Source organism: Euleptes europaea, chromosome 1 (assembly GCF_029931775.1).
Source record: "Euleptes europaea isolate rEulEur1 chromosome 1, rEulEur1.hap1, whole genome shotgun sequence".
NCBI classification, from domain to species: domain Eukaryota; kingdom Metazoa; phylum Chordata; class Lepidosauria; order Squamata; family Sphaerodactylidae; genus Euleptes; species Euleptes europaea.
In genome coordinates this window covers 34,896,510-34,924,008 of record NC_079312.1, presented here as the reverse complement: position 1 = coordinate 34,924,008, position 27,499 = coordinate 34,896,510, and the positions used below count along the sequence as shown (strand labels likewise).

The window sequence follows — 27,499 nt, the reverse complement described above, 5'->3', positions numbered from 1 at the left end:
CACACCAAAAGCACTTCATTTTAATGCTATTTAAAATTTCTTCCGATTGACTTTGAAGGGGGCCGCCACTGAGCTGTTATGTCTTACAAAGGTTGTCAGCAGTAAGCACTAACAGCGCTTCATTAGAATGCTATTAAAACTGCTTTTCATTGACTTTGTGAAGGTGCTTGTATTGAACTGTTGTTGCATCTTACAGAAGTTACTCTCGGCACTAAGAACACTTTCCTTCACTACTGCTAAAGAAAACTCCATATACTGACCTTGGGCAGATGCTTTCATTGAATCGGCATCATGTGTCATAGAAGTTTCCAACCATTAGCATTCAGCACACTTCAACTGAATGCTGCTTAAAATGTCTTACTGAATTTTTAAGGTGATTGTGGTGAACCACTATTATATCTTACAAAGATTGTTCAATTTGATAAGTTTTTATTTTCTCACACTATTTGTTACACAATAAACAAACAATACATACCATACATACACAAAATAATACAACACAACCACTTACAATGCACTACAACATAACTTTATATACTTTGCCAGGGTGCTCTTGAACCATTTAATTTCATTGTAAATTCAGCTAACATGCCAAAATTAATATACTATTCATTACTAACAGCCTAGGGTTCCCGTGGCGCAGAGTGGTAAGCTGTAGTACTGCAGTCCAAGCTCTGCTCACGACCTGAGTTCGATCCCAGCGGAAGTCGGTTTCAGGTAGCAGGCTCAAGGTTGACTCCAGCCTTCCGGTAAAATGAGTACCCAGCTTGCTGGGGGTAAAGGAAAGATGACTGGGGAAGGCAATGGCAAACCACCCCGTAAACATAGTCTGCCTAATAAACATCGGGATGTGACATCACCTCATGGGTCAGGAATGACCCAGTACTTGCACAGGGGACCTTTACCTTTACCTTTTTACTAACAGCGTTATTATAGTGACCATGCAAATTGAAATATTTATGTTATACCTTTATCTTGTATTTTACTCCCCCGTCCATTGATAATTTGCTCATATATAATAATGTCTACACATGCTCTCTAATAACTAGTTTATGTAATACTAGATCCTGAAAGACTAACCAGTTTTCTTGCTGTTTAAACAAGCCTTACATAACTATAAGTAATACAGGTTCCTTTTAAAAAAAAATTCTTTGTTGGATCTTTTGTTCACCAGATTTGTCATTCTTGCCCTCAATGGATATTCTGCTAATTTGTTTCTCCAATCTTCAATGTCTGGGCATTCTCCTGACTTCCACCTTGATGAAATAACAACTCTTGCTGCAGTAATCACACATCTTACCAGTTTCTCTGAAGACCTCGTTATATCAGACGGTAGCATTCCCAACAGCAAGATTTTAGAGTTCAATGAATATTTCACTTTTAATTTTTTTTTAAATACAAAGATTGTTCACAGTTCGTACCAAGAGCAATTTATATGAATGTTACTAAACCCCTTTGGATCAGGCATTAACATTTTCCAATGGTTGCTGACTGTTAGTACTAAGAATACATTATATGACTGTTGCTTATCTTTTTATTTACCAATCTTTGGAAGATGCTTTCATTGAACTGTTACTAGAAAGCATAGAAGCTGGGTAAAAGTTAACATTAAAGGCACTTTTTGAATGTAGCCAAAGATTGCCTTCTATTGACTTTTTGGAAGGTGAATTCCCTGAACTACAGCTAAATTTTATTAAAATTGCTGATCATTACACACATCTTCCACACTGCAGGGGATACATATTGTGTATCAGATCCCCAAATCCATGGTATTATCAGTTTGGGGTTGGAGGAAGGGGAAGATGGGAAAGAGCCACCTATGCCAATATACCAGTGATGCATAAAATGCAACAAATGGATTGCTCAGTCTTTAGAAAGTAAATAGATATCAATGGTTAAACAATAGTGGGGGGGGGGGAGGATTTGGACAGTCATTAATAACTTGAAAGGAACATATGCAGGATGCTTTTCCAATGCTACCCAGTAAACACAAACATCTATCTACTTGGCGTTATGGAATAATTTCTAGTTTGGAGGCAGGGATGTGATGACATGTATGATTTAGGAACTTCCTCTTTTCGTAATGAAGGCGCTGATTAATTGCTCTCTTCCCCATCCATCCTGTTTCCCAATACAGTTTTGAATCCTTACCACCAAGTCTTATGCCCTGCAACATCGCTTCAGTGTAGAATGTAGGTTCATTAATTACTGGTAAATCAACAAAGGACTCCTAATACGATCATAAGCACATCACTTTTCCTTGGATAGCTGTTGGTGTGCCACATTGCAGATATATGGTTTCTTCTAAGATTTCTGTGTATGCCAGCTTGTGGCAACTACTTCACATGTAAACTGGAAATGGAAGGCAGTAATTGGCACTAAAAGCTCAGCTAGATTTTAAATTAACCACTTAGCTAATTTCCATATGGTTTTTATTTTTTACTCTAGCAGGCAATGGCAAACCACCTCTGAACGTCTCTTGCCCTGAATTTCTGAATTTCTCTCCAGGATCAGAGAAGCATGCCAAATATATTAGGTGCTGTGAAACACAGGCAGGATGGTGCTTCTGCAGTCATCTTGTTTCTGGGCTTCCTAGAGGCACCTGGTTGGCCACTGTGTGAACAGACTGCTAGACTTGATGGGCCTTGGTCTGATCCACCATGGCCTTTCTTGTGTTCTTCTGTAACCTGTTCCCCATTTCCTAGAGGAGATGATTGATCATGATCTCTCATATTCTTTGAAAATAAATCAGTCCCAGAGTTTAAATGACAAGACCTTTTAATCAATGGATTATGACATAAAAGATTTGATCCTGGCGTTGACTGGTGTCCATTTTTAAGAAACTGAAGGAAACATTTATGGTAAGATCTTTTCCCTGGTTTGCTTTTTGCCTCAGGTTGACTACCACAGTAACTTCCTATAATGTTAATTTTGTTCAAAGATGAATGGCCTTAACTCTTATTATTTTGTCCACTGGAATGTATTCTCAACAGCTCCGGAATCTAATGCACTTAGTTTTAATCAACCTTTAGTCACAGTTAAAACTATGCTGTGCCATTATGGCTAATTTAACTTTTAATTATATTGTCTATGTTAACACTGATTGGGATTTAATACATCCATGTTTAATGACTCATTCATTCTCAATGCTTCTCTGAAACAAGTTGCTGATTAGTTTTATAAACTTCAAATATTCTTTTGTGAAATTTATGTGTAAAATCCAATTGCTACATGTCTGATAATGCAACATAATGAGCTAGAAATTTCACCAGAATGGCTGATTGCAAAGACATTTGTATATAACTTCAGACGGAGCAATTTGGTTTCTTTGTCATTCTAAAGAAACTCTGACACATAATTCTTAAACAGTAAAATATATACTGGCAAGAACACGTTAATACTTTCCTCTCCAATTTGTAGCCTCAAACATATTCAGTGCCTTGTGCACTCAATTGTAGAAAGAAAGTTGAAATGGTTTCAAAATCAAGCAATTAATAAATATGAAGTATGGTATTCTCTGTTACAGGGGAGCAGGGTTCTGGAACACTCAGTTCAAACTACACTCTGCTCCCAAAAGCCATTATAGAAAGAAAAAAAACTAGTCAGTGTTAAACCGGGTAGTTCTGTTAAACAAAAAGGACCAGTTCAGGCAAGACAGAGATTCCCTACAGTGTTTAACATTGTGCCTAACATTTAGCCCCTACTGTGTGGCTCCGGAAAATAAGATAATGATGGCTCCACACTGAGAGAAGGGAATGAATGAAATTGCAGTGGTATGGCAGCGAGGACAGATAGGCTTAGGACAGTAAAAAAAAGGATGAATATTTGGAAGGGTCTTTAATGGCATAAGAACTGTGGGATAAGGCCAATGTTTGATCCAGTTCACAAAGTGGGTTTGAGGGAGAGACAATAATTTGGTGTTTTTTCCCCACACCCCTGAAGACTTGATAGTTAGAGGTATTCTGTCTATGAACACATAGGTTTCATATGAGCTATAACAGTTAATGCTCTGCCCTATGTGGCCCAGGCTACTTTGATCTCGTCAGATCTTGGAAGCTAAGCAGGGTCGGCCCTAGTTAGTGCTTGGATGGGAGACCACCAAGGAATAGCAGGGCCACTATGTAGAGGAGGGCAATGGAAAACCACTTCTATAAGTCTCTTGACTTGAAAACCCTATGAGGTCCCCATAAGTCGGTTGCAACTTGACGGCACTTTACACCTACCCATAAGAGTTAACCGACATTGATATCTGTTTTTTGTGAACTTGTTTAATTTTTCCAATTTAGCACTCCCCATATAATGTGGAGACAGTCATACTGACAGACCTACCTTCTTGGATTGTTGTAAGGTTTTTTGACTTAACACACGTGAAACTCTTGGAACACTCTACAGCGCTATTCTAGGCCCAAACTATGTGATACTCTTTTTAGTGAGTTGGGGTCAAGGGAAAGAGTGCCCTCCTGGATCATGTTGGCAGGACAGAATGGCAGAGGAGAAAAGTCAGAGGCCCCTCCTCCCCCCCAGCACCATGGCTCCAATCTGAATCTGTCCCTGAAGCACTTGGGGAAGTTTAGCTCCTGCAGTTGCCATGCAGCTATGGGGAAAGTGAGTCAGGAGCCCTGAGAGGCCCTGTTAAAAAAATTTATCACATTCTTTGGTCCTTTAAATAAGAGTATCATCTCTTGTGCCTTCTCTGTTACATTTGAATACCTTTAAAGATCCTGGTCTAAGATTGAGAGGGCCATGACATCATAGGTCCTATGGCGATTAATTTAGCAAACACACAGTTTTGTTAATGGACTGGTTTCAGTTTCCTTAGCGTTTGGGGATATTGGACGAATATTGGATACTGGAAAATAAAGATATTTTTCAGTTTCTGTGGGAATCAAGGCTCAGATTCCAAGCTGGGACCCTTATTCTTTCACAGGCAGGAGACCAGGCTAAAAGGATTAGATTTGACACTTCTAATTTTTCCAGCAGCAGCCCCATGAATGAATTTGAGGCAAAGCAAATAAAATTGTTTGGGCTCTAAATTCAGTACATATTACAAACATTTAGTGCCAACTCTTTGGGGATTCCCCTGCTTAATCCTCTTTCAGGAGAAGTGAAGGACAGAACTAAGGTAGCCTTCTTCTTTCCATTTTTAGTAAGAGATAAATTAAACATTCCCATAAGGGGAGAGAGGTCTGCAGTAAGAGGGGCAAAGTATCTTGTTTCCTAACAGCATGGGTGTGCTCAAATCCTCCAGCAAGTTGCCAAAGGGATGGCAGAAAACGGGGCTGAGTGGCAGCCAAAACTAATGAAAGGGGACCCTACATTAGGGAATAGGACAAATAAAAGAAAATAAGAACACAAGAAAGCCCATGCTGGATCAGACCAAGGTCCATCAAGTCTTTCAGACCAAGGTCCATTAAGTCCATCAACTCGTCTTGTTTGTGGCTTCCTAGAAGCACCTGGTTGGCCACTGTGTGAACAGACTGCTGGACTTGATGGGCCTTGGTCTGATCCAGAAGGGCCTTTCTTATGTCCTTATGTTCTTACAGTCTGTTCACACAGTGGACAACCAGGTGCCTCTAGGAAGTCCACAAACAAGATGACTGCACCAGCATTATCCTGTCTGTGTTCCACAGCACCTAATATAATAAGCATTCTCCTCTGATCCTGGAGATAATAGGTATGCATCATGACTAGTATCCATTGTTACTAGTAGCCACGAATAGCCCTCTCCTCCATGAATATGTCCATTCCCTTCTTAAAGCCTTCCAAGTTGGCAGCCATCACCACATCCTAGGGCAGGGAATCCCACAATTTAAGTATGTGTTGTGTGAAGAAATACTTCCTTGTATCAGTTTTGAATCTGTCACCCTCCAGCTTCAGCAGATGACCCCGTGCCCTAGTATTCTGAGAGAGGGAGAAAAGCTTCTGTCCACTCTCCATACCATGCATAATTTTACAGACCTACAGAGTATCTACCCCTGCTCACAATTATACTGTGATTCTGTTATCCTTGTAGTATTTGAGAGGAAATCTAGTTCATTGGCCCTCCCATCACAGTTTTAAGGGGGGGAAATTCCATGCAACAGTCCCAAAAGCAGATGCAAGATCTATGCATTTCTCAAACCACTCACATCATTGTATTCTTCCCTCTAATTTCCTTCTTTTTGTGTGCTTGAGACCCCTGCCCCCCCACCTTTGAGAGAACTGCATCTGTAGCAGTTGAGACTTGGAAACCATCACACAGGAAGCCATTATTAAAAAAAATTCAATACAGGCAACATATACAGCCTGACTGCCATCCGGGCACCCTGTGCTTAAACGAATCTCCCGGTGTTCTCTTCAGACCTTGCTGATGGTGATGGACATTATGACTCTACAGGGCTCTTAGGACAGGTATATATGCTTTCCAAATCCGACGCTGTGGCAGGTGGTAGAGGAGCAAGAAAATTAGTCTAAGCTCATTAAGCTGGAGTTTGACAGTCGGGCAAGGCTCCTGGCTGTATTTCACAGAGGAAGGACAGGAGTGCAGGACTCCCCGCTCATCATACATCACTGGGCTTTACCTGTCACAGACGGAACTAGCGTACGAACTAGTTTGAGCTGGGCTGTCCATATGTGTGTCCCATGGCCCGTCAAACAAAGGACAATCCACTACTGCTTTAAGAGTAGCAGTTCTCTTACAAAGGGATTTCACAGGGAGATTAGAAAGAGAGACTGCTGAATTACAACTAATAATGAAGCTCAAGACTGTGCATTCTCCTGGACTTAATAGAGATCTGGGATGCCTGTCTCATTACCAGTGCTGATTTCTGCATGCCTACTGCCCCTCTGCATATCACACCTAATCCAATCAAGCCTGCTAATGTCATTTACTTGCTTTTGACATTTACATTGCCATTGTGTGTCTAATTCACTCATCTTTACTTAAGGATAGATGGACTCACATTCTAGCTGTATCTGAAGAAGGGAGCTGTGGCTCACAAAAGCTCATATCCTGCCAGGAATTTTGTTAGTCGTTGTTAGTGCTACTGGACTCTCGCTCTTTTCTACTGCTTTTTCAAGGAATGGTCATTCTAAGTGTGGCAATTTACTTGTGAAGCAACTAGGAATGTAACAAATATATAGCAACTTGAAGCGTCTCATGTCTGCCATGGTGGATTGATAATGATCATGGTCTATGCAAGTCCTCTACCGGCTCACTCCAATTTATCACTGCAGAAATAGACTCTGACTTCAATATTATACAGTTATTTAAAATTATTATATTTCTCTTTAGTGGAAACACCCAACTCCGGCAATCAAAACTAATAGGCCAAACAATAATTCATAACTAACAGGCAGTCACAGGGGGAGAGGTGACATTCTAAATGGCTATTTCAGTTATATATCCCCTCCATTATACAGTGCAAACAGAAGCTGCCCATTAATGGCTGTGATTTTTTTAAAACACAGATGAAGCAAAGCCCACTTTTTAAGTCAGTGCAAGTTTACAGATGTGTAGCTGATTGTTTCGAATAATTAAATGGTGTCAAAACCAGCTGAGATGACTAGCACCGGGGTCTCAATTCATAAATAATTGAGGAGACGGTGCCGCATTTGATCATTCCCATCAAATTCTACTCTCCAGAGAATAAATGTTTGTCCTGAATATCATCAACATTGTTAAATGCCTCAATATCCCTGTTCAGTCATCCAGCCAACAGTCGATTTAACTAAATCGCTTTTAACACCTCGCGCAGCCGCTGTCCTCATGAATGCAAAATGTTTACAACCGCCAGAATAGGGTGTTCTGTTGTTTTGTCTCTAAATTATCTGGCGGTGCAAAGGCCAAGAGGCAGCAAGACATAGCTTGAAAGGGCCGTGCTGAAGATGAGGGTTGCGGCCTTGAGAGACACTGAGAAACCTGGGGTTTCGGTATCAAACTGGCAATTTGGGTGCCAATAAATCTGTAAACACAGCTGCCTCTTATGACCTAGCGACGGCACTTTTAATACTTGGGTACTGAAGTGTGTCAACCCCCCCAAACCGTATTTCTCTTCTCCCGGCACCGGTGGAAGCAGCACCACAGCTGCATACTATTTTTGGCCGAGAGGGTTGGAAGAGCCCTCCTTCCTGACATTATTTTCAAAAGCCCAATTGTGAGCAGGCTGAAAGGAACTCGGGGAACTGAGCTGTTAATATTGGTTTTTGGAATAACTGTTTTTGTTAATTAGTGCCTGAGTCCTGCCACCATCATTAAGCATGAAACAGTATTTATATAACCCACATGAGTCTATGTAAACCCACCGAGGACATGCAAATCGGTTGCGAGCACAGCTGTACAGCCTGAATCTTATGCTTAAGCGGTAAATGTCTTTCTGGCTCCTCTCTTGGTCCCCCCTCCCAGTTTTTTTTATCACATTACAGGCATCATACTTATTCAATTAAGCATTTTTGCCCGTTTATTTAATTTATTTCAGACATTTCTGCCCCACACTCACAACTAAGTGGTTCACGAGGCAGCTTTTTTAAAATGGCTTGTTAAAGACTTCTTTGAAATATATGTACTGTGGTTTTTAATTGCAAGTTTCTTCAAGAAGGCAGCACAGAAATACTCTAAATCAATCAAACAAACAAACATTGTAAGCAATCAATAAAACAACAGCACAACATTCATTCTAAATACACTAGACAGTAACAGAAAGCCAAAAGAACAACAAAACAGATTATACAACCATACAGTGGCAGTAAGAGTGACAGTAATTATAAATCATTAAAAGCCTGGGAAAATAAAAACGACTTCACTTGGTGCTTAAAACTAATAAAAGCAGGCACTCCTAAAACGCAAGTAAGGAATCCCAAGGGCGTGGCCCCATCAAGGAAACGGCCCTATCTCTAGTGGAACTGAGCTCACAGCTGAAGGCTGGGCAAGTCCTCTGAAGATAACAATATAGATTGGTTACCGGTAGGTTAATATCGAGACAGTTTTTTTAAAACATGTGCTTTATGCACGGTGTCTAAGTAAGAAGCTATCCAACATGTTTTGTTGTTGTTGTTGCATGCACAGTGTAAACAGAACAGTGCCTATGTGATAAAACGCATTTACTGAAATGTTTCTAGGTCACAACCCATCATGTCTTGAAAAACCTTTATAATGTGGGTCGCCCGGTCATGATGATTCCTTCTGCAACCACAGTCTCTGTTCTTTTTGTATGCCCACCATGCAACTGATGTAGGGTTGCCAACCTTCAGGTACTAGCTCTTATAACTGATCTTCAGCCGATAGAGATCAATTCACCTGGAGAAAATGGCCGCAATTGGACTCTATGGCATTGAAGTCCCTCCCTTCTCCAAACCACGCCCTCCTCAAACTCCGCCCCAAAAACCTCCCATTGATGGTGAAGGGGGACCTGACAACCTTAAACTGATGGCTGCATGGTGACTCGAACACAACTCAGCCAGCTTACCTCCTCTGCCTGTGCAACTTGTGCCCACCCAATCGACATCTAACCCACAACGGTAGGCCTCAGGCAGCATTCTGTTCTTCTCACTCAAGAGCTGCAGAGGCATAAGGACTCAAGCATCCTGTGTTGTTGTTGTTACACTGGAAATCTTCCCAACTCTTGTGTAGACCCTTCAAACCACAGCTTCATTCTCGTGCAATTCACCCTTTGCTTATCCAAGGCTGCTTAGAACAGGGGAACGTATGTCTGAAGTAGAAACCTTTATGCGAGAGGCATCTAACACATACCTCAAAGTCTTCTGAGAATCCATGCTGGTTGTTGGCATACAGCTCACTGATATGCTTAACGAACTGTTTGACAGGAATGGCTTCCATGTCATCTGTAAAATTAAAAAAAAGATATTTTGATCTATAGTATTTTGTCATAATAAAGACTGGTGTTTTCCTATAAGATTTGTAACATCTCTGTATATTAATAGTTTAACAGTCAGAATATGAAGGCGTGTACTCAGTGTACTTTCTCAACTGAATCTAGTCCAAGGTTATGTCCATTCAGTTTACACAGAGCAAAATGGGTAATGGATACATGTGAGCTGTTACTCAAGATTTTGGTACTAACTCTCATCCACCATCTGTTAACCACTATGCTGTTGTGGTATTGCCACATTCTTATCTTGTTTTATCGATCTGACTGAATAGAAAAGCTTATTTTGTTGATTATAATTTTATAGAAGCTCTGAAGAAAGAAATTCATGAACACAGAAGAAACAAAGCAGATTAGCATAGATGAGAGTTTGGCCTTTTATGAGCTGATTAGGGCTTCCTAAATGTTTCTACAGCAGTGTTTGTCTGAAGAGTCTCAGATATCACAGCACATCTATGTTTATTTATCTGGATACATTTTTATCCTGCCCTTCTTCCAAGGAGCCGAGGATAGTATACATGATTAGGACTTTAGACTCCAGTACATTCCCAAGTTGTTGTGGTTTTTTTTTTTGCCCCGTCAAGTTGCAACTGACTTATGGTGACTCCGCAGGGTTTTCAAGACAAGAGGCATTCAGAGGCAGTTTGCCATTGCCTGCCTTTGTGTAGCAACCCTAGTATTCCTTGGTGATCTCCCATCCAAATACTAACCAGGGGCGACGATGCTTAGGTTTTGAGATCTAACCATTGGGTCAGGTCCCAAGATTCACGATATGTCAATAAAAGGGATGAACAAAGAACAGGGATAGAGCTACAAGGCCTATCTAATTAAAGAATGAAGTCAAACCATCTTTTATATAATCACACCTTGACCCCACATGTATCTCATGACTGATTCTCTTCTTTCTAAGTACGGCTCTCTCTGATCTTCTCTACCCTCATCTTCTCTACCTTCATCTTGATCTGTTTCTTCCTCATTCTCTTCTGCATTTTCTGCTACACCACAAGTAAAGACACTATACGGCAATTTCACTCCCTTCAAGTTCCCCATCCCATCTGGTTAAGGTGTCCAGCAGTGAAAGTGTTAACGATGAGACATAAAGCCACTTAACCTCACAATGGGATGAGTCCACAAACCCCTTTATCAAGCTGCCAGCACACTCAGGGATACAGCATTGCATACGCTTAATTACGGGGTGCTGGTAAGCCCTTCATTTGGAAGAGTAAGGGCCCGAGCGAAGGAGGTTCCGCCTCAATAAAGCGCACAGCTACATAATTGTCAGACTCAACCTGGCAATAGGATTCATGATTCAAACCTATAAAACAGACTGAAAAAGCTCTGATTTTGATTTACAAAAAGTGTACCTCGAGCAAAACAAAGTGTGCTGTCATGTTAATTTTGTCAGTGGTTAAGAGCAGTGGTTTGGAGCGGTGAAGTCTGATCTGGAGAACCGGGTTTGATTCCCCACTCCTCCACATGAGCAGCGGAGGTTAATCTGGTGAACTGGATTTCTTTCCCCACTCCTACATGTGAAGCCAGCTGGGTGACCTTGGGCAAGTTACAGCTCTTTTAGAGATCTCTCAAACCCTCTCCCATAGTACTAGAACGCGAGGTCATCTGTTGAAGCTGGAGGGTGACCGATTCAAAACTGATACAAGGAAGTATTTTTTCACACAACGCATAGTTAAATTGTGGAACTCCCTCCCCAAAATGTGGTGATGGCTGCCAACTTGGAAGGCTTTAAGAGGGGAGTGGACACATTCATGGAGGAAAGGGGTATTCATGGCTACTAGTTAAAATGGATACTGATCATGATGCATACCTATTCTCTACAGGATCAGAGAAGCATGCCTATTATCTTGGGTGCTGTGGAACACAGGCAGGATGGTGCTGCTGCAGTAGTCTTGTTTGGGGGCTTCCTAGAGGCACCTGGTTGGCCACTGTGTGAGCAGACTGCTGGACTTGATGGGCCTTGGTCTGATCCAGCAGGGCTTTTCTTATGTTCTTTAGGGTAGGGACCAAAACCGGGGACGGACTGGTTAGCTTGAGCGCACAGCGCTCAATTTAAGCTCACAGAGAGGAAGGGGAGGCAACCCCTCCCTCCATCATCCGGAGCTTGCTGTTCGTTCCCCCCGGCCAGGGCCGACACCCAGTCGACCCCTCCAGGAGGGCTCACATTGGCCAGCGGGGACAACTCCCCCTGCACGCGGCAAGGGACATGGCAGCCGCCCAGCTCCCTGTGCCTCCGCGTCCTTCCAACCTGCCTTCCGCCGCCCCCGCTGCCGGTTCCGCTCCTCTGGCCCCGGGTTGTGACCTGCTGACCTGGCTCCCCCCCACCCCTGCTGCCAGTTTCATTTCTCTGGCCCGGGGGCAGCAAAGGTAGGCTCCCTCAATAGGAACCTTAACACAGCTGGGTGACATTGGGCAAGTCATGCTCTCTCAGCCTCACCCACCTCACAGGGTGTCTGTTGTGGAGAGGGGAAGGGAAGGTGATTGTAAGCCAGTTTGAGTCTCCCTTAAGTGGTAGAGAAAGTCGGCATATTAAGAAACCAGAGATTAAGATAATTTGGGGAGCTACGAATCGGCTATTTTGGAATTCGCTACACAGCTACTTTATAGAGTTTGCAAACATCATGCACACTCTATTGTGGAAACCCCCTGAATATTCAGTCATACAGAAAACCAAATTCCAATAAGCAGTCATTATTTGAATATTTCATCTACTTTGATGGTGTTTGATCTTCTCAGCACATATACTCTAAAGAGCTCCTCAAATAAAATATGCTAACATATAAGGAAAGGGTTACTAGTAGGTACCTCTTATCTCTTGGTTGCTGCTAAGCTTCTTTTCCATTTCAAGACAAATGTGCTTCAGAGACCATAACTCTTTTAGTCTTCTGAAGAGATTAATGAAATCCTATAAAGGCTAATTGGGAAACCTTACAGTTGCTCAATGCACATTCCCATTTGTGAGATTAGCTTTTTCCCTGCCTGAAATCAGACTGGTATTCATTAGTGCCATGATAAAACACCCTTCCTACTAGGCCTAACGCTGAATAAAATGAGAAGAGACTTTGCATTAATGGGTGTTTGTAACACTATATGTATTGATATTTTCTACTCTATTCCAAAGACCCTATTCCAAAGATATTTTTCTACCCTATTCCAATATGTAAAGTATCCTATGCCAAGTCATATGGGGATAAAATATATATTAAAAACACCAAAAAATATCCCACCTAGTTTAAAATTAAATTGGAAGTGCTTACTAATGTATTAAAATCCAGTTGACATGCTAATCTTCAGACAGAAAAAATGTGTGCCAATAAAAAAGCTAATTGCAGGGGCCAATACTGCATCATCCTATCCTCTTCTAGGCATCAAGAGGGCTTTGAGAACTTTGCACATGGCAGTCTAGTGGAAGCCTTGGAATTAGCAGCATAAGGTTTGAACATCAGAAGGATCTACATTTTCCAAACTGCTGGAGAAGAGGAGCTGTTGTGAGACTATTTGAAGAGATAAAACTACTAAGTAAAGAGGTTGGGGAAGGGAAGGGAAGGGAAGGAAGGGAAGGGAAGGGAAGAAGAAAAATGTGGAGGAAGAGAGAGAGCTCTAAGATGTGAGTGACTGGATAAGATCTTCTAGTGTTCAGAATATAGATTTAGGATGAGTTGCAAGATGCAGCAAGAATGTGTCAGTAGACATGGCACTTTGGCCCAGTGAGTTAACTGCATTTTTGTAGAGTCCAGCTATATGCACTATGTCAGACTGTTGCAGGACTAGGGTTGCCAGATCCCTCTTCGCAACCGGCAGGAGGTTTTGGGGGCGGAGCCTGAGGAGGGCAGGGTTTGGGGAGGGAAGGGACTCCAATGCCATAGAGTTCAATTGCCAAAGCCATTTTCTCCAGGTGAACTGATCTCTACCGGCTAGAGATCTGTTGTAATAGCAGGAGATGTCCTGCTAGTACCTGGAGGCTGGCAACCCTATCACACTAGAGTAAGACTCATTGAACTCAGGAAGAGCATACTTCCAAGTAAGTATGCATAGGACAGAAGTGTATGGCCATCACATTAAGGATCTGCCCTCTGTATTTAGAAGAAGGATGTAATCAAAATGTTGTGTTCATACATGCCTGGAACTGTTTCTTTTTCAATCTTATCATAGCTGTTTGTTAGTAGTTAAGTCAGTCAAAAAGATGGTTTATCACCTATTTTGCAAATATCAAGTTATTTAAAAAAAACGATAAAGGGGCTAGTTTTAATACTTTTAAAATCTTAGTTTATTTCTACTGAATTTGTAGTTGCACAAATCATAAATACAGGGACTCAGCAGATGCTCTCCCCAAAGCTTTACCTATATGCTGAATGCCCTTTAAAATGAGGGCACCCTGCTGAATGCAGTGACCTTAGAATTAGAAATATAAATTATAGTTAATGAGCAACATGCCCTAAGGCATGCTGACTCTTGCTGATTTTCAAATTATTCCATCGGCAAATGCAGACCAATGGCTATTTTTTTAAAAATACAACCACTCTCCAAAAGGTAAAAAGACTTTAACAGAGGAGACAAAATGTTAGTGTTCTATGAATATCTAGTGCTTTGCTAACTCATAGGCTATTGTTAACAGCAACACTCTGGAAAGAAAGCTGTTTTTCACATTATTGTTATATGACTTTTTATTTTTAGTTTCTTTTTTTTTGTACAGGAAGTCTTTGGGATATTTCCTGTGGTGTTTGATTTAGAAGATGACACATTTTAGGGTGAAATCATGTCTTTCTGCAAGTTGTAGTAAGTCCTCCTCTCAGCCCAGAAAAGGAGGAAAGATGACATCCTTAGCCTGATGCCAAACCCCTCATGGCTTCTTAGGACACTGCAGGTTGCCTGTTAAACTTTACACACTGGCAACAATCCATTCACAACCAATGAGTCTTGGATATCCATCTCCAAGGGTTATTTGCTGGAGCTCAAGTACGTCACTCCAAACAAATTCATGCAGGTCCCCAGGTATTCCTGTTTTGCCAAGCATCATCTCCTCTGAGTCACAGATGAGTGACTGTTGTGCATGATCCACGGGGAACATATAACTTGTAGTGGTTATAAACCCAGGAAAAGCACCTCTTAATACTGAAACAAAGCTCTTCTTAAGGGGGCCAACTTGTTCCAAACTTGCCTACAACTTGTCTAAAGCTTGTCCAAATGGGTTTTTACTACAGGAGACCCTCCTATGAGAGAACTCCAGTGATGTTTGACGCTAACCAATATTATGGGGTGAGGAGATGCTGGATTTTTAAATCTTATTTTGTGGAATTGTTTCAATGGCTTTGAGAAAATCTATTTCATTCAAGATGGTTAATCTAATACAACTCCATACCAATGACAAACATGAAGACATGATAATTACTAATATTATGTTCACAGAATGAAATCTGAATTTTATAAATCACACACACAGATCCACATTCAAATTATAAATGAATCAGTCATTCAACTCAACCCTTTTCAGCCTGCAAGCAAGAAATTTGCACATTTATATTCATCAGTAAAAATGTTAGGTTTTACCAAAAAAAATAATCTGACATTAAAAAGCATGGGATGCATAAGTTGCCTCCTTAGTACAGGGTATGAGGACATGCAGTGATCAAGAAAGTAGCTATGTATTAATTTCAGACTTGTGAAATTAATGGAAATGTTAGCTGCATTGAGACATTCAGCATAGTTTCTTGTAGGTTATCCGGGCTGTGTGACCTTGGTCTTGGTTTTTTCTTTCCTGACGTTTCGCCAGCAGCTGTGGCCGGCATCTTCAGAGGAGTAACACTGAAGGACAGTGTCTCTCAGTGTCAAGTGTGTAGGAAGAGTAATATATAGTAAGAGGGGGGTTGGGTTTGAGCGGAGTCATTGTCCTGCAAAGTATTAAAGGTAATGTGCTAATCATTGTCCTGTAAGTATCAAGATAATGTGCTAATGAGGGTGTGGTATGTTAATGTGGAACCATTGTATCCTGAAGTGATCTGTTAATGTGTGAAATCCAAAGCTAATCCGCATGGCTATTGTAGACTGTAGTCTTTGTTAGTCTGGAGGTTTTCAGGACAGGAAGCCAAGCCTTATTCATTCTTAAACTCTCTTCTTTTCTGTTAAAGTTGTGCTGATGTTTATGAATTACTTACAGGACAATGATTAGCACATTACCTTTAATACTTTGCAGGACAATGACTCAGCTCAAACCCAACCCCCTTCTGACTATATATTACTCTTCCTACACACTTGACGCTGTCCTTCAGTGTTACTCCTCTGAAGATGCCGGCCACAGCTGCTGGCGAAACGTCAGGAAAGAAAATACCAAGACCACGGTCACACAGCCCGGATAACCTACAAGAACCGATGAACTCTGACCGTGAAAGCCTTCGACAATATTCAGCATAGTATTTTTCTACAGAGCTCAAAACAGGGCAGGAGCCCTGCCAGCACTGAACGGAGGAAGATCAATGTTGTGAAATGTTTTGAACATGGCTCCTATCTCCAACAATGCTCAACCGTTTGGGCCAGCCACCTCGACAACCACTGTTTGAACAGTTGTGAACTCAAGGAAGGCTCTCATTCAGGAATAGAACAGGGCACCTCATTAGAAGGATTTGTCGGGGGGGGGGGAAGGAAAATTCCTTTAAGTACACCTGGTTGCCTTCCCTGCCCCCTCCCTTTGGTGACATGAATAAAAGTGTATTTCTCTCTCTCTCTCTCTCTCTCTCTCTCTCTCTCTCTCTCTCTCTCTCTCTCTCTCTCTCTCTCTCTCTCTCTCTGCAGCTCTCTAATAGGTTTGCCAGGTCCCTCTTCAGCACCGGCAGGAAGTTTTTGGGGCACAGCTTGAGGAGGGCAGGGTTTGGAGAAGGGAGGGACTTCAATGCCATAGAGTCCAATTGCCAGAGCGGCCATTTTCTCCAGGTGAACTGATCTCTATTGGCTGGAGATCAGTAGTACCTGGAAGTTGGCAACCCTACTGACAAAGAACTTAATGAAAAAATTCTGTGGGACTATCCAAAATGATGGGTAAGAAGCAAAATAATGCTAATAAAATGGGAAACAGGGTTTTTGTGTCATAGGGGACAGCATGGCTAGCAATGTTTAATAAATCTGCCAGCCACACGCACCGTCGCTCCCACCCTCAAGGCACGATCCCAGATGTGACCTGTGCTTTCGGATTTATATTAGCATGTAATAGCTGAAGGGGCAATGAAGCTAATGATTCCATCTTTGTTCTGGGTTTCTCTAGATTGCACAGTAGAGTTAATTATGAATTGTAATGAGTAGTCCGGGTTGCAGGACAGAATTTGCATAGATAAGTGGATGCCGATAGGTTATTTCATGCTCTGTAATTAAGTAAATTTCTTCAGTGGAAAGTGAGGCACCGCAGCTATTAAAGAATTCTGCAGTTTGTGGACTAGCATAACTCTATTATACCAGCCACCAATGCCATATCTTTGGGAGTTGCCTAAAAGGCTGTCAAAGGAGAGATTTTTTTTGTTAGTTATGCATGGTCAAATGGACTTCACTGTGACTATGTATATGGCTGAAACTGAGAATGAAATTAGGTCCATTTTGCCCAGTAAAAGAGATGTGCAGCTCCACAGGGACATATTCAACTATCCATTTAAATTACTGATTGGGGCATGAGCGGTAAATAAGGTTACTTTAAGGAGCAGGCATTTGTTAAAATGTCATTTAAACTTTACTTCTAGAATCGATACACCATGAAGATTTTCTCATGCTCTCTGGCTGCTTCTATTGGGGAAAAAAAGAAGTTTCGAAGAAGTATCGTTTTATCAATGATCTAAGTGAATCAAAAAGGGGGGGATTCTATTTAACCTTTTAAAAGGCTTTCCAGCAAAAAAATAACTGTATAGGAGCTGTAGCCGACAGGCAGGTGTGAAACATCACTCAGCAGATTGCCTGGGGGAAAATGGGATTTGAAGCCTTTTCTGGTCCGGTGGAAGTACAGAAAGGGCATCATGATGAAGTTAAGGCCACTTTAACAGGCCAAGAAAAGATATTTTTTGTTTTATTGCTTGCGCAAAGAAAAGAGATCCATGGAGACATCCTGAGCAGCCAACTTCAGGGTGCAATCTCATCAGGAGAAACACTAAATTTAAATCCCATTGAATTCACTGGGCCTAGCAAAAGTAACTACAACTACAGTTTCCATTTTTGGCCACTGCTTTATAATAGAACGAACAAAGAAGGTCCTTTACTCCCACCGAACTTGGTGTATTTATCAGCAAAAAGAAGCTTAATGTCTGCTGTTCCACAGATATTCTGGGAAGTACATCCCTTTTTTCAGTTATACTTGTAATCTGGTTTCCCTTGTTCACAGAAAAGTTCCCACCCCAGAGGTTTTTGAGGGTATGACCCCAGTCTGACTCTTCTAACAAATATTTATACAGAGCACAATATGATGAAAAATGTACTGTTTCTTGGTTGGGGTATGGGGTACTTCTACAAAATTAAAAAAATGCCCCTGGTGTGAATGCATTAAAATATTCATTCAGATTTAAGGTAACTAAACCCCCAACCCACTGTTCCTTTTTAGAAATTCATCAACTTCTCTGAAATTTGAATTAATTGATGTTGAAAAGGTGTATCCTCTATATATGCATGTACATAAACATTCCTATTTTCCACTCAATGAAATTAATACCATTTGTTCCCTTAGTTACAAACTTTCTTCCTTTACACACTGATTGAGCCTATGCATGGTTACTCAGAAGTAAGTCACACTCTGTTCAGTAGAACATACTACTGGGTAAGTGTCCCTAGATTTGAAACCTTACACTGTTTTACCAGAATCAATACATATTTCTTAGGTTTTATTTCAGAAAGGCCAAAGTAACAAACATCTTACACCACCCTGAATTTTTTTATCAGTGTATATCACCTAACCTTTCTTACATTAAACTAATTTGCATGGACAAACTACAGAGTTCATCTTCTGAACTAAAACAAAATTAGTCTGCATCATGTGCATTAGCAAGTAAAACTCTTCCCCTTTAGCTACATTAGAAACACTGATTACAATAGCTTACAGTACTCAGTCAAGCATGGAATTATATGTTCCATATGACAATGTCTCTGACATCCTTATCCTAATGGTCGAAATTTCTATTTCTGGGACTCAAGATAATTGACTTGAGTTGGAATACACAGATGACCTGAGTTATTTTCTTGTAATGAAAATTAAGAAGTAACTAGAAGGAAGTCATCTCTAAGAGAGTGATAATTCTTTTTCATTTTGAAAGGAGATTATTTATATGTTCCGGAAAATGAGGTGGTAAAGACCTTCTGGGACTTTACCACTCCAAACAATAGGTGGGCACTGTGGTTTTTAAAATACTGTGTCTCTCTAAAAATTCTCTGGGCACAGAAAACTAACACATCAGATGAAAATTGTGTAACACCCTTTCAAAACCACTGAATGTAGTGGCCATCACTACAGCTCGTGGCAATGAATTCCAAAAGTGAGTTACAAATTCAGTAATTCATTACTTCCTGTTATGTGACCTGAATTTACTGCCAATCAGTTTTCCAAGGTTGCCAGTTCTGGGTTGGGAAATTCCTGGAGACTTGGTGGTGGAGCCTGGGGAGGGGAAGCTCCTCAGCAGGCCATAAAGCCATGGAGTCCAAAGCAGCCCTTTTCTCCAGAGGAACTGATCTCTGTAGTCTGGAGATCAGTCGTAATTCTGGGAACTATCCAGGCCGCAGCTGGAGGGTGGCAACCCTCTTGGGTAACCCAGAGTTCTGGCATTTTGGCAAAAGAAGAAGTTGTTTCTCTGTTCAATTTATTCGCACCATGTATAATTTTATAAACCTCTATGATGTTCCCTTCCACTTAGCCATCCTTCTTTAAAAATTAAACTTCCTTAAACTATTTAGCCCTTTCCTTATAGGGAAGGAGACCCACTCTTTTGATCATTTTGGTAATCCTTTTCTGCACTTTTTAATCTTAGAGAACAGACTTGTATTCATGTTTCACAGGTGTACACTTGAATATTCCATACCTTATGTAGAGGAGTGCACAGATAACATATAGAATTGCTGGCATACTATGGGTGAGGCAATCAACCTGGTTACCTAATTTTATTACAACATGATGAGAGAACGGGGGAGGGGGATCCATTCCTTCTAGGTTCTTAGACAAAACTTATGATTTAGGTATGATGGGCTTCTCCTTGATACATGCGTTTATACCATCCATTACCAATGGGAAAAAACCAGATTGCTGAGTCATACGTGATTCTAACATGATGCTTTAGTAATAACGTGATGGCATACATGAAGAAAGCTATGCAATAATGGGGACAATCCCATAAAGCAGCAATTCAGAAACCAGGTAATAATCTGACTCTAATATAATTCTCACTTTAAAATTTGAAAATTGTTTTGGAATGAACAAATTTATGGAGAACACCATTCTTATCTTTTAACCAGCGAGGCACATCTTTTGATATCTTGAAAAGATACTGGTAAATTATTCTGGTAGCAGTGAAGTTCTGATCTGCCCAACTGGAATGATATATTGGGAGGAAGTTAAATAAAAGAGTGGCATCTTATCACAAAATGCTATGCCCCTCGTTTGACAGCATTTATATTTTCTTGGGAGAATAAAGGCAATGAAAATTCCACATTTTTTAAACCCTTTTCTGTTGTTGTCTTAAGGAACAAACAGGTACTGAGAAACAGAAGCCATCACTGCAGACCTTGCTTTTCCACCTTAACAATACTGCTTTACCTCCTATGAATTTAGTTGTGTAGGCCAGTGAGGGTGCTGAATTTGGACTGCAATGAACAAGTGGGTAAGCTTAGGGTTGCCAAAATCCAGGTACTAGAGGGAGATCTCCTGCTATTACAACTGATCTCCAGCCAACAGAGATCAGTACCCCTGGAGAAAATGGCTGCTTTGCCAATTGGACTCTAAGGCATTGAAGTCCCTCCCCTTGCCAAACCCCACCCTCCTCAGGCTCCGCCCCAAAAATCTCCCGCCAGTGGCAAAGAGGGACCTGGCAACCCTAGATAAGCTACTCATGGCCAAGTGGTTGAGCTGAAGAAGGCGGGGGCATAGAAGACATGTGGGATCCCTTCATGGTACCATCAGAGTTATTTACATCTCATCCCCACCTCAAATAATGTGTAAGCCCATACATACTTTTCCAAATTTAAATGAACTGCTGGAGAAATATTACTGAAAAAATCACAACATAGAAGACAGGAATTGTGGGAGCTAGCTGATTTCAATGACCCAGAACACACAGCACAACCCAGGATTTGTCACAAAGTTGAGATAGTGTCATCAGGCTGGTTAAACCAGATAATGAATAAACTAAACCATACGTTCAGGCCTGGCTTACCTGGGATGGGAATAATGGGAATGTTTTCGTTTGGCACCACTCGGGGTGAACTGCTGTCCTCCACATAGAAATGAGCTGTCTGAAAACATTTTCTGTAAATGAAAGAAAAAAAGATTATCAGTAGTCACAGGCTAGCAGAATCATTAAGATTTTGTGTGTGTGCATGCATGCCAAGCATTTTAACAGGCACGGTATCTCTTTCCCACACGCTCGTGCGCACACCCACTCCATAAAGTTGTATTTCTTACTTTATTTTGTAATAGCAGTGACTTTATTGGACACTGAGCAGTGCTTCTGCTTGACACCATAAACAAGCATGTCACTGAAGAGCCAATTACTACGCTTACAATTATGAAACACGGGAAACTTCGCAGCTGACATCTCGTGGCTCTCTCACATTCACTTAGCAAACAAACTTTGAGTGGCACTTGCTTCCAATTCAATTACATCCGAACAGCCCTTCTCAAAAGAGAAATGTGCTGCAAACGACAACAAGACTATTTGGCACTGTTCCTCTGGAGTGGAACCTCACTCCTTCAAGCCAGGTACGCAAAAGGCAGCTGCCAACAGCTGCTGGCACGTGGTTTCCTTAGGGAAGTTACACGCTCAACACAAAGGAACTTTGCTCCATTAAGCTCCTTGCAGCTGTGCAACCCCCTTCCCAGACTCCTCCTGCAAAACTGCAAGAATCACAGATGCTGTTAAGCGAAAGCCTTTAGCAGATGTCAATTTGCGCCCTCCACCCCCCAAAAAAGTGACCTAGAAAGAAATGAAATGCAGTACACCAGAGTTGCCAGCAGCCACGTTTAAGGACTTTCCAACGCCTCCTGAGCCATTTTTTTTACCTGTACTTAATGCAAAGCAAAGAGCACAAGCTGGTCATCACAGAGAAGGCACTGAGGAGAAGAGCATCCAGAGATCCAGCGAGCCTCTGCATGGTGATGCTAAGCGAGGCAGGGTTTTCCAACAGCCGCGTCACTGCTCATTGCCGCCTTAATGAGCTGCTTGAGGCTGGAACTGAATATTTAATGAGACTTGCTCAGCATGAGCTATTGTGACCAGAGAAGGGGGCTGCTCTCAGCTGTCAGGAGCTCTTAACAATAGCCTGGACGAAGAAGCGGAGAGATCCCTCTCCAAGCCGCACATCGCGAAACTGTTCCTCAACACCTGTGCAGAGCCTTTAACGCCGCCCCAATTAGCCTCCCCTGACATAACAAGCGTCTGACTCCGCGTGTCCGGGGTTGCGGCTTTTCTGCCGTGCAGTACAGATTTCTGGAACGATGGCCAAGTAGAAAAGCCCACTCCATCCTGTCAGCTTTGCTGACACGGTCAAAGCAATTTGTACTGCCATTGTTTCCAGCAGAGACAGACAGCAGAGGGCTAATATACATATCTATATATATAGGCAGTGCAACATACCGCTTGCAAAGGCTAAATTAATCTCTTACAAGAAGCTGTGGGAATGAAGGCCTCATCCACCTCTGGATCCTCTCCTTCTGGGGAGTTTCAGACCCCTGCTCCAGTGGCCCCTAAGCCCACTCCAAAGTTCAAGGACCACTGAATTACGGTAGCTAAACAAGAGGGCACCCATTATAGGAAATTCTACTACTAGGAAATTATGGAATAGGGTATGGGGCAACAAGGAAGGTATACTCGTGGGTTATCTTATTTTATTTCTGCAACAGCTTTATGAGGTTAGTTAGACTAGCTGCTCCAAAGCTCCCTGTTTGAGTGTGGATTTGAACCAGAGTCCCTCCAGTCCATGCCCAATACCCATATCCTTGCCTACCAGCACATAAGCTTTCAGAAGTACCACGAGAAGGATATTGAGCAACCTCAGCTACGGTGCACTTTATATCATTTTATAAATAATAAAAACAGCCAGGCAGCTAAATTCACAGAACCTCTGAAACAATATGCAACCACCCAAGATCACATTTCACAGCATGATTCATCTCAAAGCAGACTTCTGGTTTCCAGACAGGCTGCCTTTTCATAACTATACAGGGGTTAGCAGAGAGCATACTTTGATGGGAAAGCTCTGTAGCAAACTGATGCATGGGAATCCCAAGGTGTGTGACATATGCCCAAAAATTCCCACAAAAAACCTCCAAGACTTTGTCTCTTCCCTGAATGGCTCCGCTGCTCTTTCCCCTCCTCTTCTTAAGCAAAGAGGGACTTTATTTCTACTTAGGCTGCCTTTGTTTTGGCCTACGAACACCCAGGGGCACAGAGGGGAATAAATCAATCACAGTAAGGGAAGGGCTATGAATATGAAATAGGCAGAATATGTGTGCAGGCTCGATGCATTCAGGGTTTTCTCCTTGGATTGAAACATTCATAAAAATCCCAGGAGGATCGCTTTGGTTATTATCATAATTTTCTGAAAACACATCTATTTTAATACTCTTAGAAGAAGATTAAAAACCAATTCTCCAACAAAGTTCTCATCCTCGGAATAGTCTGAATAACTTTATATTTAATGAAAACAAGGCTGGTCTGTAACAAATAAAGCACTGCATATTTACAGTGAGCAGAGTGTACTCCAGCATAATTAAGAAAAGGTGACAAAGGTTAATAAGTCCATGGGTCTGGCCTGCTTGTGATTCACCTCGACCCAATAGATTGTTTTCTCCCAGACCAGAGGGTACCAACATTTGGCAGCCCATGCCTCAAATTCCCTCCTCCTAATTATGAGCAGTTTATAATCTAGCTGGCTTCTGATATTATTTATTAGAACAACAAGAGCCAAGCTGAACATATACCAGCTGCCACGTTAGTGCCATCAAGCGGCTGCTTAAAAGCAAAGCTTCATCTGCATTCGGATAAGAATAAGCCAGGAAATCCTCAAGCTTGTACACTCCCCCCCTCCCACAATACAGTGGTCAAAGGATTTCTCAGAGTTGGGACCACCAGGGTCATCTAGTTCAACTACCTAGTCCAATGCAGGAAATTCACAACTACCTCCCACACACACACCCAGTGACCCGTACTCCATGCCCAGAAGATGGCCAAGATGCCCTCCCTCTCATGATCTGCCTAAGGTCATAGAATCAGCATTGCTGACAGATGGCCATCTAGCCTCTGCTTAGAAGCCTTTAGGGAAGGAGAGCTTACCACCTCCCGAGGAAGCCTGTTCCACTGAGGAACAGGTCTAACTGTTAGAAAATTCTTCCTAATGTCTAGACAGAAACTCTTTTGATTTAACTTTAACCCACTGGTTCCGGTCTGACCTTCTGGGGCAACAGAAAACAACTCGGCACCATCCTCCATATGACAGCCCTTCAAGTACTTATCATATCACCTCTCAGTCTCCTCCTCTTCAGGCTAAACATATCCAGCTCCTTCAACCTTTCCTCATAGGACTTGGTCTCCAGACCCCACACCATCTTTGTTGCCCTCCTATGGACACGTTCCAGCTTGTCTACACCCTTCTTAAATTGCAGTGCCCCAAACTGAACACAATACTCTAGATGAGGTCTAACCAGAGCAGAGTAAAGCGGTATCATCACTTCGTGTGATCTGGACACTATACTTCTGTTGATACAGGTCACGATCGCATTTGCCTTTTTAGATACCACATCACATTGCTGACTCATGACCAGTGGTTGGTCTACTAAGGCCTCAAGATCCTTTTCGCACACACTATTGCTAAGACAAGTCTCCCCATCCTATAATGAAACATTTGATTTTTCCTATCTAAATGCAGAACTTTACATTGATCTCTGTTGAAATACATTTTATTAGTTTTAGCCCAATTCTCCAGCCTGTCAAGATCATCCTGTATCCCGACTCTGTCTTCTACCGTATTTGCTACCCCTCCCAATTTAGTGTCATCTGTAAATTTAATAAACATCTCTCTATTCCTTCATCAAAATCATTTATAAAGATATTGAACAACACAGGGCCCAGGATAGATCCCTGAGGCACTCCACTAGTCACTCCTCTCCAAGTAGATGAGGAACCATTAATAAGCACTCTTTGGGTCTGTAAACCAGTTACAGATCTACCTAACAGAAATAGGATCTAAATAACATTTTCCCAATTTGTCAACAAGAATACTATATGGAACCTTATCAAAAGCCTTACTGAAATCTAGATAAACTATGTCTACTGCATTCCCCTGATCCAGCAAGGTAGTAACTTTCTCAAAAAAGGAGATAAGATTAGTCTGACATGAGTTGTTCTTGAGAAACCCGAGCTGGCTCTTAGTAATCAGATCCATCCTTTCTAAATGTTCAAGGACTGACTATTTGATGATTTGTTTGAAAACTTTTCCCAGTATAGACGTCAAGATGATAGGTTGGTAGTTACCCGGATCTTCCTGTCCATTGTGGGCAACCTGTGATTTGGAGTTTACGGTTATTAGAAATATGGGTCACATTTAATTCTTTATTTATAGGCTGCCACCCATTGGAAAGCTGACCCCAAGGCAGTTTATAGACCTTACATACCGTAAACCATCACATCACAGCAGCCAATAGACAACTTTAATATAAAATCAGTTTCAGTCACCTGTGTGCGTGCGTGTGTGTGTAAAGTGCCATTAGTTGCAGCCGACTTATGGCAACCCCTTTTGGGGTTTTCATGGCAAGAGACTAACAGAGGTGGTTTGCCAGTGCCTTCCTCTGCACAGCAACCCTGGTATTCCTTGGTGGTCTCCCATCCAAGTACTAACCAGGGCTGACCCTGCTTAGCTTCTGAGATCTGACGAGATCATGGCATGATAATAAAAACAGCAGTAACAAAAATACATAAATCTCCATATTCCATACAATTCAACAGAATAACTGAAACTTAACCATCAATTTAGAACTCGTCGGCGTTAGTTAATATAAAATCAAGAAGCTAAATTCAACAAAACATCCTCTGTGAGTACCCGCTGCAGAATAAATTCCAGAAAGAGCTCTTCTTAATAAACCAGACGGTCACCATTTGCAGAAAACGAGAAGTGAAGATTCCCCTATACACCTGTACTGGGAGACTGTTCCACAATTCAGGACCAACTACTGAAAAAAGCCCCGGAATGGGCAGTTACAGATTGCATCTTTCTGTGAAAGGAGATTATGAAAAGAGTTGGTCTGATGACCTTAACTGACACATGAGCTCATATAAGGACAGGCAGTCCTTCAGGTTTGTAGGACCCGGGCCATACAGGACTTTGTTAACACCAGCACCATAAATGCACCTAGAAATAGGCAACTAGTGAATTGTTCTAGGATTCGTGTGCTCTGCTGCCAGCAATGTGTCCCTTAGAAAAGACGCACTACTGCATTCTGAACTAACTGCAGTGTTTAGGTTACCTTTAAGGGCAGTCCCTTGTGGAACACATTGCAGTAATCTTCCCTCGAGGTTACAACAGCATTGATCAGAGTGGCTAGACTGGTCGAATCATGCCACATGTAAATGACCAGTGGCACAGTTGCCTGCTGTGTCAACCTGCTCTTTCATTACCAGAGCTGGGTCCAACACTTCCTGTAAGCTGTCGTGAGTCAGCCTGAACTCTCCTTGGAAGAAGAGGAAGAAGGGGTGGCAGAGCAGGGTGATGCACCGGTGGAAGTCTTACCAGGGCGACTGGACCATAGGTCTGAACCAGCAAGGACAACAGATGCAGAAGAAGGTGGTGCATATTGGAAAGGAGCAGAGGAACAGAGAAGGTTATCACCTCCGGACCCACCCAGCCCAGTTAGCCAGCAAAGATAAAAGGTTCGGCTCAGTTTGCAGGAGAGGTGTCGCAGCGCGAGATTGCAGGCAATTGGTCGTAGGTGTTTGTAGGAGCCGACACCAGCAAGTGATGCAGAACAGCTGGCCCGGGAAGGGAGTGAGGAGGAACAGCCATAAATCTTGGGCTGGCCAGTCAGTCAGTGTGGGAACGACTTTGCTAATTTCTACAAGCGCTGCTGCTCGTGCTGAGATCTCTGTGCACAGTATTGTCTTGCTTAGGTGCCAGCTACCAGCTCCTGCCCTTCCGGCATCCCTGCAGAACCTGGGAGGACCGAGCCTAGACCTTGACGCAAAGGAACTCGTACTGGTGAGTGAACCTGTTCCTTGTTTAGAGTGCTGCCTTGGTTACGCACTCAGTCCACCCACACTACCGGGAAGAGTAAACCACGACAGGCTCTGCTCCCCCCAGTACTCTCCATTGCTGGGAGTGGAGTCAGAGGCCAAGCACCTCAGCCTGGTCCCTGCCTGTATGCAACATAAGCTCTTTACACAGTCTGTCAAAGATAATATTATTCTGTCTAA

The 27,499-nt window shown here is 42.1% G+C and overlaps 1 protein-coding gene across 4 annotated transcripts in view; it reads right to left on the bottom strand.

Annotated features, from left to right (window-relative positions):
• The window catches only part of PTPRG (protein tyrosine phosphatase receptor type G), a 669,402-nt gene that overhangs the window by 34,370 nt on the left and 607,533 nt on the right, over nucleotides 1–27,499 (bottom strand). For all 4 annotated transcript variants that reach the window (XM_056855280.1, XM_056855289.1, XM_056855297.1 and 1 more), the window contains 2 exons: nucleotides 21,254–21,345; nucleotides 9,728–9,819 (listed from right to left, as the gene is read on the bottom strand). In XM_056855280.1, the coding sequence (XP_056711258.1) occupies nucleotides 9,728–9,819; nucleotides 21,254–21,345 (184 nt within the window). The remainder of the gene's footprint in view (nucleotides 1–9,727; nucleotides 9,820–21,253; nucleotides 21,346–27,499) is intronic.